This window comes from Xenopus laevis, chromosome 5S (assembly GCF_017654675.1).
Source record: "Xenopus laevis strain J_2021 chromosome 5S, Xenopus_laevis_v10.1, whole genome shotgun sequence".
NCBI classification, from domain to species: Eukaryota; Metazoa; Chordata; class Amphibia; order Anura; family Pipidae; genus Xenopus; species Xenopus laevis.
This window is the reverse complement of record NC_054380.1, coordinates 93,494,832-93,509,314: the sequence shown is the minus strand read 5'-3', so window position 1 is coordinate 93,509,314 and position 14,483 is coordinate 93,494,832. Positions and strand designations below refer to the sequence as shown.

At 39.5% G+C, this 14,483-nt stretch overlaps 1 protein-coding gene across 5 annotated transcripts in view; it reads left to right on the top strand.

The window, feature by feature from the left end:
* opa1.S (optic atrophy 1 (autosomal dominant) S homeolog) overlaps window positions 1–7,954 on the top strand; it is a 61,452-nt gene extending 53,498 nt beyond the window's left edge. For all 5 annotated transcript variants that reach the window (XM_018265675.2, XM_018265673.2, XM_018265674.2 and 2 more), the window contains 2 exons: window positions 4,311–4,393; window positions 4,484–7,954. In XM_018265675.2, the coding sequence (XP_018121164.1) occupies window positions 4,311–4,375 (65 nt within the window). In that variant the 3' untranslated portion in view covers window positions 4,376–4,393; window positions 4,484–7,954. The remainder of the gene's footprint in view (window positions 1–4,310; window positions 4,394–4,483) is intronic.
* Window positions 7,955–14,483: the final 6,529 nt, after the last annotated feature.

Genomic DNA, 14,483 nt, shown 5'->3' with positions numbered 1-14,483 from the left:
AATGGTGCATCTTCCATTGGACAAGCAAATGAAGGTCATGAAGCAAGTCCGTCTACTCCTCCGAGATCAGAGTCCAACTGTTCATCTAGGAATGAGAGTACTGGGACTCATGGTTGCTACCATAGAAGCCGTTCCATTTGCACAGATTCACTTACGACCATTGCAAGCGAACATTCTAACGTCATGGAGAGGGGGAGCTCTCACTCGCAAGCTCAATCTATCTCAGTCGACAAGAGTAGCCATCCAGTGGTGGCTGCGACCGACCAATCTCTCCAAGGGTCAATCCTGGGCGACGCAAGATTGGAAGATAATTTCCACAGATGCCAGTCTGAGGGGTTGGGGAGCAACCTGGGACAACTTGTCTGCCCAAGGTCAATGGTCTCCAAGGGAGTCCAAACTTCCAATCAACATCTTAGAGCTAAGGGCAATAAGACTAGCTCTGGCCGAATGGACAGAGTTATTACAAGCAAGTCCGGTTCGATTACAGAGCGACAATGCTACCGCAGTGGCGTACATAAATCGCCAGGGAGGTACTCGCAGCAAAGCGGCGCTGTTGGAAGCTCAACAAATTCTCAGTTGGGCAGAAACCAACGAAGTACAGCTGTCCGCGATCCATATCCCAGGAGTTCTAAACACCAAAGCAGATTACCTCAGCAGAATTCGTCTAGATCCGGGAGAATGGGAACTTCACCCAGAAGTGTTTGCAAAACTAGTACTCCATTGGGGACAACCACAGGTCGATCTAATGGCGTCAAGAAACAACACAAAGGTGCCTCGATTCTTTGCTCGTTACCGAGAGAGACTGGCAGCAGGGGTCGATGCCATGACACAGAAGTGGCAGTTCAGTCTAGCGTACATATTCCCTCCGCTACCCATGCTTCCACGAGTCCTCAAGAAGATCAGACAGTCAGACATCACGGTAATTGTGGTGGCTCCTTACTGGCCTCGGAGGACTTGGTTTTACGACCTTCAGGAAATGTCAATAGCACAACCGATACGTCTCGAGAACAGGCCGGACCTTCTGTTCCAAGGGCCCGTGGCACATCACAACCCAGGGTTGTTCGCTTTGACGGGATGGCTGTTGAGGCAGACATCTGGCGAAGACAAGGGTTAACAGAAGAAGTTATTGCCACATTATTGAGAGCTCGTAAGTCTTCATCTTCAAAATCATACTACAGAGTCTGGCAATCCTATCGGAGTTGGTGCGAGGAGTTCAATCTATCCTTTCACAAGCTTAGCATTCCGAGAGTTCTGTCTTTCCTGCAGCGCGGGCTCAGGCGAGGTCTAAAACTCAGCTCTCTGAAAGTACAAGTATCAGCTCTGTCAATCCTATTTCAGTCCAAACTAGCCTTGAATGATACAGTACGCACTTTTCTACAAGGAGTGGCACATATAGTTCCTCCATATCAGCCTCCAGTTCCAGCATGGGATTTGAATGTTGTTCTTGAAGCCCTTCTGGATCCACCATTCGAACCGATGGGATCTATTTCAGATACTTGGCTTACCTGGAAGGTAGTGTTCTTAATGGCAATTACATCCACTAGAAGAGTGTCAGAACTGAGTGCACTATCGGCAGATCCATCTTTTCTAGTGTTCCACAAGGATAAGGCAGTCCTACGCACAGTTCCGTCTTTCCTTCCTAAGGTGGTCTCGTCATTTCACATCAACCAAGACATTGTTGTTCCCTCTCTCTGTCCGGAACCAAAGAATGATAAGGAACGTCGGCTACACAACTTAGATGTAGTTAGAGCCTTACGATGGTATATTGAAAAATCAAGGTCTTTTCGACGGTCTCAAACTCTCTTCGTATTACCATCAGGGCCCAGGAAGGGTCATCCTGCATCTAAAGCTACCATTTCTAGATGGATCAAGGAGACCATCAGACAGGCATACATGGCCAAAGGGAAGATTCCACCGGAGGGAGTTCGAGCTCATTCTACAAGAGCAATCGGAGCTTCCTGGGCTTGGCGTAATTCGGCCTCATTGGACCAGATTTGCAGGGCGGCTACCTGGTCCTCTGTACATACTTTTTTCAAAATTCTATAAAGTTGATATTTTTTCTTCAGCTGAAGCATCTTTTGGGCGCAAGGTGCTACATTCTGTGCTGAAGTAATGGTTAATTCGTTTTCCCGCCCTGCTGTTTTGGGGGCTGCTTTGTTAAGTCCCCATCGTCCCTGTGTCCCCCTATGATGACAGAGAAAACAGGATTTTTTATACTTACCGTTAAATCTGTTTCTCTGTGATCAATAGGGGGACACAGGGCGGCCCGCCCTAAAACTTTTGTTTATTGACCGTTTGGTCATGTCGGGATAATTCCCTGATTTACCTTCTACGTGGGTTATTATTATTTTGATTATTACGTAATCTTGTTACAGCTTTTTTTGTGACAAACTGATTGGATAAGCTGGAGTGTGGGGGTTAAGCCGGTTAGGCACGCCCACAAATTTATTAGTAAGTGTCCTGCCTCCTGGAGGGTGGAGCTTAACCCCATCGTCCCTGTGTCCCCCTATTGATCACAGAGAAACAGATTTAACGGTAAGTATAAAAAATCCTGTTTTTGTTCAGCATCCTGGGCATAACATTTCAGTATAGAATTTCCATCTCCATTTTGACCGTTGTTTGTAGGGACTGATCCAAAGCTACAACTTCTGAAGGGAAGATAAAAGTGTGTGTAAAGGGCTAGTAATCATTATGGAATGGGTGACAAGAATGTAACAGGTGCTTTACACTCAAACCATGTGAATTTAGGGAAATGGGACCCTTTGAGATTTTGTTTCTATTTTACTCATTTAAGCCCTACGTGTTAGTAAATTCTCACTCTTCAAAAGCAGTTTGCACTTATGTAAAGGAAACTCTACTCTAATGGACCATCAAAATAATAGTAATGTAAGATTCATGTAACGGTTTGAATAAAAACTAAGCATCCAAGAAGTCTTGCTAAGAAGAAAATGCTTCATTATATGATGCTATTGTGATGCTGCTTTTTGTGTAAGTAAACCGCAACTGCGACTGGAGTGTGTGCTAATACCATTGATTTATTATTTGTTATACGGCAGAACAACCATTTTTCAGGGAAGCAGATAAAGTGGAATCAAATCAGGGGGATGCATTATAAGCTGGTGGGACCACAAAAAAAGTGTAGAATGTGAGGAAATATTAAAAATGGCAGATGTAATATTGAGATTTCACTGTACAGAGTCGTTGTATGACATAAAGACCTCAATGTCCCTGTTGTACCCTCGTCAACCCTTGTAAATGCCCCTCCAGTGACAATTCCACTCATGCCTTGTATGTATTCATTCATCTGTAGCCTAATGTACCACAGAACATTCACCTACAGTTGACTAGGGAGAATGTGTTTGAGTTTATTGTGTTATTTCTATTAGTATTCAGAAATTTATATGGGGAAATGTGATTAGCATCCAGCCTGACTGCTGTTAGTGGGTGGGTCAGTAAAACACAGTGGGACTCATTTATAAACACTGAGCAAATCTGCACATAGTCAGTAACGCATAGCAACCATATATATATATATATATATATACACACACACACACACATACAGGTATGGGATCTGTTATCTGGAAACCCGTTATCCCGAGCATTCTGGATAACAAGTCCCATACGTGTACCAAGATTTTTTAGAACAAATACTGCCTCCATGCTGTATTCATTTCTCATGAGTGCATTTATTAATGCAAGTGTGGGTGCATTACAGTTACAGGCATTGCATGGCCCCACACTGCAGATACTCTGCGGTTCAAAAGCTCTGCAGGATTTTTTTGCATGTGTGGTGCAGAGAACTATGCACTAAACAGATTACACATTTTATAAAAGCGTGTATTTTTTTTACATCCGACTATTGTCAAAAATGCTTCATGTACACCAAAATTCATTACACAGCCGTAAAACTATGTGTGAGGTTACACGGTGTGTCGTGTTTGTAAAGTGGCAATGTGTGGTGTGTTTCCAACCCCTACATAAATATTCCCCTAGGTCCGTGCAATTATTTCATGACCATATTGCTCCTATATTTCAAAGTCTGAATATAACAACTAGCATGCCATAATGGTGCCAAATTGACATTTGTGGTGGTGTTGTTCCAAAATGTTTTTTTGTTAAACCAACTAAACACATGGGTAGAATTAGAACAACGTCTATTGTCTTTTTGTTGTGTTCCTGGGTCTGAGGTCAGGCTTGTCATTTGAAAATATTGTGTTTGAAAATAGGGAATGTATTGTTATAATACCTCTAGCTTGTTTAGAAAACATTCCCACTGAATTGAATCTCTGAATCTGTTTTCTGTTTAGAAAAAGTTCGAGAAATCCAGGAAAAACTTGAAGCTTTTATTGAAGCCCTTCATAAAGAGAAATAGCAGATGCCGCCTGACTAGGTAACACTGACTTTTGTGTCATTATTATGTACCCTTCCATGTCTTCCCAAGTAGCAGCTCATAATGTCTTCTTCTTTTCTCCCTATATAGGAAAATACTTAGCTCCATACAATTGGATTTTCAAGAATTTTGTACTCATTTTGTGGAATCTAATCAGCCCATGTTGCAACCTCTCCTTCATTTATTGCCTTCATTTATCTGCCAGGCAGATGTCTATAAATTCCGTACGCAACTATTCACTATATTTTGCTGCTGTATAATTTGTGCTGCGATCACATTAGATGTATTAATTTCTTTTCCAAAAGCAAGCTATACTGGAGCAGCATATAATTTTATCAGCTATATATATATATATATATATATATATATATATATGTAACTATTGATATATTCCCTCTCTCGACCTCACAGACGTGTGCATTTACAATATGCAGGTCACCTGTCACGTAATAATATTTCCTCCCATATGAAATGCAGCACTGAATCTATGAAATATCTCAATAGAAATCTTCAGTTCTATAGCGAGACCTTCCTTGTAAAAGAGAATTTTAAACCATTATTAATGAAACATTTCTGGGAAACTGTGGCATTAGCATAAAACCCCACCTTGCTCCATTCAGGTATATTTTATTGCTTAGTTTTTTGCATAATGATTTGGGTGGGAGGGGGGTGTTTGCTTTTCATTAAGCACAAAGCATGCAGGGAAATTATTAGTATACATACTCCGCCCGTAATGCAGCCCAGCACAAAAAGGTAAAAATGTCTTTCCTCCTGGTGACGTTGCAAATAGCTGAAAATGAAGTACAAGTCAGTTGGGGTGACGTAAACTGGCCACTAGTCACCTTAAAATACGTTGTCCCATAAATTCTGATTTTCTTGATAATGAATTGAACATAATTTTTTTTTTAAATAGTGAAATGGACTTGCATTTAATGTATAGCACATTTATATCACAAATGGTAAGGTCAGCACAGTCACCCAATGCATCTCTTTTAATACTATTATAAAATACATGTATATGTCTATATGTGTGTGTGTGTATATAATCAATACATGCACCAACCACTCGCAGATAAATATATGTCCACACAAAACCACATACATGAAGCTGCAACTAATCGCTCTTGTACAATATATCTGTTCACATCTATTGGTCTCTCTGCTTCCACTTGATCAGTTTCAGTTTTCTAATTCACAGCAATTTGTTTGTCACCATTTACCATCCCCCCTCCCCGTACTGTAAAAGGGAACTTAAGGGACCATTTTCCTAGGAACACCATGTTTATGTGTTGCCTAAACCAGTGCCCAGTGGTTGTTGCATCATTTTATCACAAGACAAAACCGTTTTCTAGTATGATTGAGAGTTGTTTTCTGGCTAGTAACCCGAAGCAACCAAACGGCTTTTATTAGTGTCGTGGATATGGTTCCCCAACTTGAGGAGAGTGCCCAGTTTAAAGGCGTTTTAGTATGAAATTCATGAATACTCCTTTATTCTTCTTTATATTCATGAAAACCCCAACCTAAGGATTGACATATGTGGCATTGTTTCATAATATCTGTGACCTGCAGGTAAGAGCTCCTATAAAACAAATGAGCATAGAAGGAAAATTAGCAAAATAATACAAAAAACTGATTGACCAGGATAAATATTTATCTTTGTTACCACATTACCCCTTTGGTTTTGAGGTTTACAATAACAAGAGGAGGCTGTACAATTTGATTAGAAGTTATGGAACGGGTGAGTTGATTCCACATTACAAGATCCACTTAATAGATGCAACATTACTGGAAATTATTCAAATGAATGCTGTTTGTTGTGTTTTCCTGGTGTTTGTATAGAAATGTAAATCTCTGCGTAGCTCTGGAAATGTACAAAACCTTAAAGTGAAGGAAGTATGGGGCAGATTTATCAGCAGTCCTTCTGGATTCCCCAGTACAGTATTTGATGAATCTGCTTGTAGATTTTTTGTGGGGGGTGGTGTGGTGCTTGCCTGCCTTATTTTCTTATGTGAATATTTTATTCTTCTGTGGGGGAAAAGTATCCCATATGCATTGTGTTTGTGCTTTTGTTTAAACACAGGTAAGAATTGTTTTGGTTTTAACCCATCATTGGTGCTTGATTGCTAAAATACTATATCCTCACTCTGGTACAATAACATCCAATAATATACAGAGAGGAGGAATCCCGAGTTTATTTTCACAAGTAAAACCATGTGGTTCCAGTGCACAGGAATGTTTCTATAGCACAGACATGAAAATTCAGCACAACACATAAGTGCTCCTTTACAAATTTCAAGTGCAAAAAAAAAAATAATAAAAAAAAAAAAAAAGATGCAAGCCAACATTTGCACTTTGCACCCTGCCCCTAACAAGTGCACCAACAGATATGCTCCCTCCATGAATGCTGTGCTGCTGGTGTTTGGTAGCACTGAATTCATAAGGAGCAGGATAGAAAAGGCACATAGGACTTCCCCAACCTGCCCCCTAAACTTGTGTATCGTTTACTACTGATTAGTAATTCGGAGCATTGCAGTTTCCCTACTATTAATTAATGCCGTTTATTTTACAAGAAATTATAAATTAAAGCTAGCAACAGCAAGTGCAGACCTGTGTGGGTAATAGATATGTGTGTGTATCTATTAGGGATGCACCAAATCTGCTATTTTGGGATTCTGTGGAACCCAAACCATATGCAAATTGATTCACAACCAGGCACTTGGAGTTGGCCAGATCCCAATCCTGCAGATAAAAGGGTGAATCCCAAACTGAATATTGGATTTGGTGTATCCCTTATATCTATATAAAATACACACACGCATATATGTATGTATGTGTGTGTGTATATATAAACCAAAAAAAAGGTACTATACTCATTTAGGAACGTATGCAAATAAGTGGTTTATTGAAAAGAATCCAACGTTTTGAGCTCTGCTGTGTTCTTCCTCAGGAACCAACCAGAAGTCTCTGAGTAAGGGTAAAGCAGAACTCAAAATGTTGGGTTTTTCAATAAATCACTTATTTTCACTAGTTTCTGAATGAGTATAGTACATTTTTTTGGTTTATATTTACTTTTTTCCCCCTTATCAGCATACAGTATAGCATTGTTTTATTAGTGAGGACATTGTATTTTAGCAATTGAGATTTCCTCTATCATTGCTACACATTCTGCAGTGTTAAATCATTCAGTCCCCATTCAGTCAGCACTTACATTATACACCGAATGTTTACTCTAAAGATCTTACATCTTACGGTGGATGCACTTTTCCTTGTTAAATTATTGCTTGTATATAGAGATGTTCTGATTGGAAAGCATGTAAGATGTATTGTTTTACTGTAGCTCATCATCATCCTGGTGACAGAAGATACTGGTTGAACATGTTATGTGGAAGCTGCCCTGCCTTTCTATAGAAATCTCATGCTTTTCTCTAATGAATTGATTGTGTGCTGTCAGATTCCAGCTGTGAAGTCACACAGCATCATTTATTTAAAGAACACCAAATATTTATGAAATAATCTGTATTTGGACAAAAATGCAAATAAATGCTCTCTGGTAACAATTCACCATGATTCTGTTATAATTGTGTGAAGTCCATTTCAACCATATGATACACAAAATATTGCCTTTCAGACATCATACTGGTTTCTGTTATTTAAATTGTGTTTCCTTCCGTCTTGGAATTCACAATCCCAGCACGCAGGATTTGAGCAGACAGTATGTCTCTGAACACCTCAGAATTCATTTGGCTGCTTCTGTCCTGTGTCACATTATGGATAAACACTAGTGTCCCAGTGCCACTGGCAGGCATGCACACCCAAGCCATCACACTGCCTCCACCATGTTTTATAGATGATGTGGTATGCTTTGGATCATGAGCTGTTCCACGCCTTCTCCATACCTTTTTTCTTGACATCATTCTGGTAGAGGTTGATCTTGGTTTCATCTGTCCAAAGAACTTTTTTCCAGAACTGTGCTGGCATTTTGAGATGTTTTTTTAGCAAAGTCCAATCTAGCCTTTCTATTCTTGATGCTTATGAGTGGCTTGTACCTTGCAGTGCACCCTCTGTATTTACTTTCACGCAGTCTTCTCTTTATGGTAGACTTGGATATAGATACGCCTACCACATGGAGAGTGTTGTTCACTTGTTTGGCTGTTGTGAAGGGGTTTTTCTTCACCATGGAAATGATTCTGCGATCATCCACCACTGTTGTCTTCCGTGGGCGTCCAGGTCTTTTTGCGTTTCTGAGTTTACCAGCGATTTCTTTCTCAGGATGTCTTCTTTTCTCAGACAAAATGCGGTCAAAGGAGCTCTCCATGTAGGTGAAACACTTAAAGGAGAATTCAACCCTTTTACAAAAAGAACGATACCCCACGTAGACCCCCCTCCCTCCTCCCCCAGCCTAATTGCCCCCCCTGGGGAAATGCCTCATACTTTATACTGGCATCGGAGTTCCACGCAGAGACACAGAAGATGGCTGCGTCGAACTCCAATTGGTAAGTATAAAGTACGGGGCATTTCCCTGGGGGGGCAGTTAGCCTGGGGGAAGAGGGAGGGGGTCTACGTGGGGTGGGGGGTACAGGTCTTTTTGTAAAATGGTTGAATTCTCCTTTAAGGATGGCTTGTTACACCTGCCCATGAAATAGCCTTTGAGTCAATGGTCCAATTACTTTTGAACCCCTGAAATGAAGTGATTGTGTTAAAAAAAAAAAAGGCTGTAGTTCTTCACATTTTTATGCAAAAAATTTGCATTTTTTTTTGTTCAACCCACTGAATTAAAGCTGAAAGTCTGGAGTTTAACTGCATCTGAGTTGATTCACTTAAAATTCATTATACGCCATACGCTAAGAGAGAATGAATAAACAACTGAAGCACCAGACTCCATATTGCCTCAATATATGATGTGCTTACAAAATTCATTCTTTTAAAAAGGTGTCATGAATAAAAGAATCTAAGATTTTAGGAATCATTGGTGGCACCTAAACAACCTTTGGCCAATGCATTTATCAGCCAAACAAGTACTCTCATGGCTACAGTTGTATTCAGAATAATAGCAGTGAATAAAGCTCAAAATCCTTATAGTAGCTTTTATTTCCATACACGCAAATGCATTGGAAAGATTTACATTCCGCAATTCTTCTGCATTTCTTGGTTTTGCCTCAGAAACCACATTTTTTATGTCACCCCACAAGTTTTCTATTGGATTAAGGTCTGGGGATTGCGCTGGCCACGCCATAACTTCAATTTTGTTGGTCTGGAACCAAGATGTTGCTCATTTACTGGTGTGTTTGGGGTCATTGTCTTGTTGAAACTCCCATTTCAAGGGCAATTCCTCTTCAGCATAAGGCAACACGACCTCCAAGTATTTTCATGTATTGAAACTGATCCCTGATCCCTGGTATGTGATAAATAGACCCAACACCATAGTACAACATTTCTCTTTAGGTAGTCAATGAGTTTGTTTGCAAATTGTAACCTCTTCTGCACCTTTTTTTTTTTTTTTTTTTTACAACAATGGGACTTTGCGGGGGCTTCTTGCCGATAAATTGGCTTCACATAGGCAACTTCTAATTTTAACAGTATCACAGGTAACTTTAGACGTTCTTTGTTCTTCCTGAAGCTGATCATTGGCTGAGTCTTTGCCATTTTGGCTATTCCTCTATCCATTCGAATGGTAGTTTTCCATTTTCTTCCACGTCTTTGGTTTTGGTTGCCATTTTAAATCATTTCATCTGAGCAGCCTTTTTCTGCGCTGCTTTATATATTTTCCCCTCTCCAATTTGCTGCCTTCCTTCCTTAAATAAGGGCCATAATTGACACTTGTTTTTTCACAGAATGAATGACCTCACTAATTGAACTCCACACTGATATTATTTGGAACAAGCCTCAATGATTCCATTACACAGAATCAGTAGCAGCAACATGACTGTAGGGTCTGTTGGTTTTCTATTACACCTACTAGTAAATTATTTGCCATGTAGAAATAGAATTTGTACCAAAAGCAGTGGTTGATCATGTTAGTGATGTCGGACTGCTATTATTCTTAACACAACTGTATGTCTAAATATGAATATATTTGCATTAGAATGTTTAGGGTTAACTCATTGGCAGTCGTTTGCCCAAATATGACATTTTTTACACTGATTTTTTTTATAGCTTTCCTTGTTTGCCGCAGCCTTTGGCAACTCTCCCCCTGCCACTTAGCTTTTCTTATTCTGGCCCATTTATCAACATTGGTTCTGAAAAACAATACTTTGTTCTATCCTGCAGGCCCTAAACTATATTTTCTGAGCCAAAGGACCAATCTAGTTTTTGAGGACAAACCATTGTGTTCCGTTGAGTGTAACTCAGAGGCAGTGCTGTAATATCTAATCTGCGTTGGGAATCCCACATCAAATCCAGCCATTGAGGAGTCTGAGCTTTGGTTCATGTGAAAGACAACATTCTTTTTTGGGCAATGTCCTGACAGTAGATGACAATGCCATTAGCATTTGCAAAGAGTTTGGCCTGTCTCATCCCGAAGCTACTGATTCCAAAGCTGCTCAGTTTGTGTTTCCCTATTATGAGCAGGACACAAAGAAGCCGAAGCCTGGTAATGTCTTGTCACATTCTGCAATGTAGTGACTGACCCCAAAGCTTCATTCTGCTTTGTAACGTGACTTGTTCATTGCCCCTGAATACCCTCTGATGTAGGTAAATGAATTCAGTGGGGCCAGTGGGCGTCATTCCTTTCTCTACTAATTCCTGTACCATTTGTCTCCCAGCTTGTAACAGGCAAACAAAACATTTTGGAGGGATTTTTTAAACTGTTCTTGTTTTCAGTTGTATTATTCGTCTGGATGAATTTTAATTGTATGGGATGTGAGTCATATTTGGAAACACAGTTAAATCATTATCGAAAAACAAACTATACCAATGGTGTGCAAAGATGCCGAAACGGAAAGAAAACAACAACAATCGTATAGCTCACTAAAGCTTCCTAACAGCAACCTATTATATATATTCAGTATATATTAATCTGATTGCCTTAGGGTTTGATTTGCTCCTTGTACCCATCTGACCAGTCGTAAATGGATATAGAAACATTACCAACGCTCAAGTGTAGGAGAAACACTACATTTTGCTTGGAAATAGAAGACAACTCTGGAACATCCAGGATCAGATAAGATGCCGCCAAGTACCAGAGTCTCTCTTGAAAAGAGATGAAAAGGTTTCTGGGATACTAAATAGAAGGATTAAGGGAATATTCATGACTCATGAGGATCAGCAGGTGACACCTAAGGCCTAACGGTTTATCCCTTTGGCAAACACTAAATAAAAGCCATTGGTTGCCAGGATAAAAATGCAGCAACAAAAAGGCAGGGACTTTCTCATACAAAAGAATGCCGCTGCGTGCCACTTGTTGAGAGCTCAGGCAGGACTGGCTTTTTTTTATTTGAGGGGTAAACTGGACTTGAGAAAGTTAGGTCGTGTGACATCTCTTCAATGTAAAGAAAAGGTAATTTAGTGTCCCAATTCCTTTTCACTTAATCTCTTAAACCCAAATAATCTAGTTTTGTGACAGATGTGAATTGTCCATTGCCCATTAATAGTCCCTAAAAAAAACAAAATAGAGATGTTTTTTTTTACAGAAGTGACAAGTAAGTAGCATTGCTTTTTTTTTTTCCGAAATGAAAAGTGTGAAATTGTATTGGATTATACAAAAAAACTAAGCAAGAATAAAGCTGCAGTTTTCATGTGCAATGTCATACTAAGGAGAATGGCACTCGTGGGTTTAGGAAAAGCCAGGAATTCTTGCAGCTAATAGAAATGATTGTACTTATGGAATACACACGTGACTATTGCATGATAATGCTGTGGTTGCAGAAAAACCCAGAACACTTAGGTGTTGTCATTTTCCCAAGTGACTGTTTTCAGACAGCCTTGCTTGTGTGCAGTAGAATAAAAATGTTGGATTATATTTATTATCCATACAGCGCCGACACATTTCCGCAGAGCATTAAAGACTATAGGTAATTCACATCAGTCCCTGCCCCAGTGGAGCTTACAATCAAAGGTCCTTATCATATTTACACACAGTAGGGTCAGTTTTTATCAGGAGCCTATATGTTTATGGCGTATGGATAGAAAGCCATGCAGATACAGGGTCAGGGTGAACATACCATCTCCTTGCAGATAGTACCTGAGCCAGGAGCAAATGCAGGATCCAGTACCTCAAGGCAGAATTGCTAACCATAAGCCACTGTGCTTTACTGTTACAGTGCAGGCACAAGTCTTAAATTTGCATTAGGGACACCTGCACAAGGTGCGTAAAATGGTGCCGCTGCATTGTTTTTTCCCCCTGGTCCTGTGCATATTTTTAAATATTTAAAAAAAGGAAAAACAAGTTTTGTGAATTCAAGACACAGTACAGTGTGAAGACAGTGAAACATGGTGGCACAAGCATCCTGATATGGGGATGTTTCTCACACTATGGTGTTGGGCCTACTTATCACAGGGATCATGGATCAGATTCAATACATTAAAATACTTAAAGAGGTCACGTTGCCTTATGCGGAAGAGGAAATGCCCTTGAAATGGGAGTTTCAACAAGAAAACGACCCCAAACACACCAGTAAATGAGCAACATCTTGGTTCCAGACCAACAACATTATGACCTTAATCCAACAGAAAATTTGAGGGGTGACATCAAAAATGCTGTTTCTGAAGCAAAACCAAGGAATGCAGAAGAATTGTGGAATGTAACAGGTGCCAGAAGTTGGTGGACTCCATACAACACAGATGTGCAGCAGTTCCCAGAAACACTGATTATACAACTAAATATTAGTTCAGTGATTCAAAGGAAAGCAACATCTTGAAACATGTTTCAGTTTATACAGTGAATGTTTGAGTTTGTAAAGAAGAATACAGACACTGCTATTATTTTGAACAGCCTAATATTTCCTTTTTTTCACTTTCTGTAAATAAAATAACACAACTTTGATACAATTTTATTCATGTTTTGATTTGGAATAGAATGTGCAGTGTTACCAAGGCATTTGTGTGTATGGAAATAAAAGCCATTATAAGGATTTTGAGCTTCATTCAGTTTTGTAAACACACTGCTATTATTCTGAACACAACTGTATGTTTGTGTACTAACTGAAAACAAAAAAAGCTTATTTTTGATTGTCACTAGTGCAGCCTTGGACTTCTATGTGCAAAGTACAGTGCTGGATAATACAATGGATTTAGTCCAACGCTTCCATCTGTGTAAAGTGCTCACTTTCCAATCGGGCCACACCAGTAGACCAACATGTAATCATTCAAAATAGTGTAGGATGGAGCACACAGTAAACAGACTCTGCTGCAATAAATTGTATTCGGATCACAACATGTTTCGGATCTGCATGGATGTCTAATGTCTGTCACAATTACAAGCACAAGATTCCTCAGCACCTTTCTTGCCCCCATGCTCCCCAACTTGTGCATGTGAAAGATATAAAGGCTGGGGCCACTCCAGGAGATTCACTTGTTCCAGCCAAATTGTATGCAGTGTACATGATCATTCTCCTTAAACACAAAGGGGGGAATTCACAAAAGTGGTGATTTTGAGACAAAATAAAAAGTGTCAGATTTGCCACCAAATTTATAAAAACCTCTATCTCCACTTTTGTGAAATCTCCTTTTAAACAGATAGTTTTCAGATATTGCCTTTTGCTCGACATTTTTTTCTGAATTTGTCTTTAGCCCTTCAAAGTCAGCCATCAAATTGGATTTGTTTGGGGGAGGGGGTTTATTTAACCTAAGAAAATTATACATAATTTTTTTCAGGCCTTATAAATCTGCCTAAACGTTTGTGTAATTCCACTTCTGTAACAAGATATAAGGATCTAAATACAAGAAATGCTATTTTGCATAATATAGGGATTTATATCAGAAATATGTATTATTGTCTTAGGTCAAGTGTCTAATTGCTGCTAAAACTAAAAAAAATGGCTGGGAGGCTTTACTTTTCCTAATATATTCACTCAAATTGCTAATATTGCCTCATTCATTAAACTAAAACTAGTAAAACAATGCAATAATGCATATAAAATTGTATAAAATAGTG